Source organism: Bidens hawaiensis, unplaced genomic scaffold (assembly GCF_021521415.1).
Source record: "Bidens hawaiensis isolate Kalapana, Puna unplaced genomic scaffold, B.hawaiensis_p1.1 tig00042501_1, whole genome shotgun sequence".
Taxonomy (NCBI): domain Eukaryota; kingdom Viridiplantae; phylum Streptophyta; class Magnoliopsida; order Asterales; family Asteraceae; genus Bidens; species Bidens hawaiensis.
In genome coordinates, this window is record NW_027505790.1 from 101,410 (window position 1) to 104,766 (window position 3,357).

The following is a 3,357-nucleotide window of genomic DNA, read 5'->3' on the forward strand; positions in this document are numbered from 1 at the left end:
CGTTAAACCCGTGGTGGTTTCCCCAGTCTGCCAGGCCTACTCGGCCCAGGCGAGTTCACGACTCCCATCCACCCACTAGACTCTAGAGTTGATTATTAGAATATTCGAATTGTAATTAAAAAGCTCAAGTTCGATTCTAAGCCGATTCAAATAATGATCTGGAAATCGAATTTTGAATATTCGAATGAGGTTTTATACAAACAGAATTTCGAATTCGGTTTTCAAATCGAATTTATAAATCTCGAACCGAGTTTACCGAGTCTACTCAAATAACCCAAATTTGAATCCGTTTATTCAAATAAAAACCGAGTTATAATAGAATTTTGAATCCTTAAATAACCCGAAAACGACCCAATGAAAAGCCTCTGTTACCAATTCATAACGCCACCATTCAATGACCGATATATATAAGCTTTAAATGCAACTGAGAGAAAATATTAAGGAAAAGAAGAAAAACTTTTAATGCAATTGAGAGAAAATTAACAGAAATCCAACTTTCTTCCAAATATTAAGGAAACGAAGAAGAAAAAGTCTCAATAATACTCATTGTTTTCATATTAAGAATGATTTGTATGTGATCCTGAAACTATATATATATATATGCAGACACCTTATTCTGTGACCAAATTTGTGTTCTCTACATTTGAGAAACTTTGTGAGAGGATGGAGAAACATCTTTTCGAAGCATCACTAGAAGGAAACATAAGCATCTTGCTAATGTTGCTTCAAGAAGATCCACTAATTCTTGATAGAGTTACTCTAGACCGCCATGGCGACACGCCTCTACACATTGCATCCATGCTTGGACATGTGGATTTTGTCAATGAGATATTAACCCGAAAGCCAAAACATCGTATGGAATGCGATTCACAAAGACGGTTGCCGCTTCATATAGCATCAGCTAAAGGTCATGTGGATATTGTTAAGGCGTTGATATCAGGTAACCCAGGTAACCCTGAGACATGTAGTGCATGTGACCGCAATGGGATGAACCCGCTTCATGTTGCAGCCGTTAAAGGACAGTGTGAAGTTGTGAAAGTGCTTGTGCAAGCTCAGCCCCATGCAGCTAGAGCCATGGTGCAGCAGGAGACTATTTTGCATTTGTGTGTGAAGTATAACCAGCTTGAGGTTTTGAAGATTTTAGTAGAGACTGTGGGTGATCATGAGTTTGTAAACACTAAAGATGGTGATGGTAATACGATACTACACTTAGCTGTTGCTGACAAACAAATTGAGGTAATTGTTACCCGAGTTTACTATCTATTATAGTTTTTATTATTTATTTTCAAGTTTTTACTCATTGTTATATCTCGTTTTTGAATATTAGGGTAGTTATTGACGTGTTATAATTAGTACTAAGATAGAGCCCGTGCGATACACGAATGGTTAAAAAATAATAAAAAGTTAAATTTAGTAATATATATGATAACATATGTTATAGATTCATAAGATATTAATAATGATAAACAACATTTTACAATTCATAAATCTCTAAAAGCCTATTTGGATACAACATTGGATATTAACTTAATTGTTTAATTTTTTTTTTGCTTCTATAATATATGATTGTTTATTGGATTACATCGAAACAGAAGGCAAGCGGGCAACAAGCTGCGCCGCTACCCCTTTTTGAATCGCAAAACCCAATCTTTTAAAAACTATATTTGCTGATCTTGGAGTCATAACATTACTATGCATGACCCGCTGAACACGGGTAAGTAGCTCCACAGCTTCAGGCACGAGGAAACCAAAAGTGTCAAAAGCAATCTAATCTAATCTAACTATATATTAAAGCAACATGATTTTTCCACATGACATCATTCTAGGGCTTCCACATAGGATGCCACTTAGATGTCATATGAGCAGTTTCCTGTTTTATCATCTCTTATTCCAAACACAATATGGAGCATGACCCGTTTAGTTATGTTATAACTCATGACCCGGTTTCTCTTAAATACAACCATCTTCATATAAAGATAACAATTTGTAAAGTTTTGAAAAATAAATTATTGTGTGATACAAGTCTCGAACCCAAGACCTCATGTTTCAAACTAAAGATGCTTACCAACTCCAATTAAGTCTCGAACCCAAACACCCGATTTGAAGCATTAATCAAGCCATTTGAAGCATCATTTCGAGCTAAGTTTTACATTAATCGACTCGTATCCTTATTCCGATCAAAAACCTTAAAAAATCAGTTTGAAATTCCGAAGTAACTTAATGCCGTTAGGTTTTTTTTTAACGGGGGACCATTGAGAGCCAACTTGTTTTTAATTTGGGACTACTGGTGGGAATAAACTAAGTTGGGATTATTATCGGAGAATAACAAAAAGTTGGGATTATTAAAATCCAATTTTCCAAAAAAAAAAAAAAGAGGAAGAAGAGATTGCTCACTTGTAGACATGAATATGGACATAAATGGCTCTCTCTTTGAGGTTGCACAATCTACATGCACATAATAAAGGCATTTATCGCATTTGTAAAGCCATAAATGAGAATAGAACTTATCATCACAGACTCTACAATTGGGATATAATTTAGCTACAACTTCAGAATCTGGAAAGGAATAGGCAAGGGTAAGTGGATGAGAATGAATGAAAGACCCAATAGTATGATTTTGTATTAGTAACTTAGTAGGAAGCAAAGTGCAGTCAAAGCTGATATGGAACCAAGGACAAGTGTTGCACCAAAAGAAGACCCCTTCATGTTTATTTCCACAAGCTACACAATCTAATATATTTTTGTTTCCGAACATTCGATCCAGTTGGTGAGGGTGACTAGGGTGGTTTATCTTCTGTTCTGAATTAGTTGCACAGATTATGTGCATGCTATACATGCAGTAAGAAGAAGAACAAGTATAACGATAAATACCATTCACAATCTCAAAATTGCAGAGAAAACACTTAAGATGATCATAATTTGATGCGCTATCAAGGAAAAGAGAGTGGCCTGGATGTAATGGTGATTTTGTTGTCTCTCAGGTACTTCTGCACAAAATTTGTGTAATGAGAAGTCACAAGCTTTTCAATAATAGTAACACAGATGAAATGACCATAATTGTTCCTTGCACATGTAGCATTGCCCACCATGACGCGCTTCCTCCACAAAATCATCTTCATCTTCATCTTCGTCATTTTCCTTTATGGGATTCGGTTGCTGTAGATACACAAGGCTGAGCGGATGCCGATGGCTAGGGTGATGAAGTTGGTCAGTAGGAGCTACATCAATGAAATACTTAAGTTAAGGCAAATCATACATTGAACCAAATTAATTTTATGATACAGTTCATTACTAATGTCCTGTGATTAAGTAATAAATCTGACACATTAAATTCATTTTGAGATTTCGGGTTATATG

At 35.6% G+C, this 3,357-nt stretch overlaps 1 protein-coding gene across 1 annotated transcript; it reads left to right on the plus strand.

Annotated features, from left to right (window-relative positions):
• The first annotated feature begins 595 nt into the window (after window positions 1-595).
• LOC143615337 (uncharacterized) lies at window positions 596-1,278 on the plus strand. Its single transcript, XM_077088485.1, has one exon. It carries the CDS (start codon window positions 601-603, stop codon window positions 1,267-1,269), a length of 669 nt encoding a protein of 222 aa, XP_076944600.1. The 5' UTR covers window positions 596-600; the 3' UTR covers window positions 1,270-1,278.
• The last annotated feature ends 2,079 nt before the right edge of the window (window positions 1,279-3,357 follow it).

Excerpts from the sequence above, each read along its gene's own strand:
- LOC143615337 (XM_077088485.1), top strand. The coding sequence starts at position 601 with ATGCAGACACCTTATTCTGTGACCAAATTTGTGTTCTCTACATTTGAG.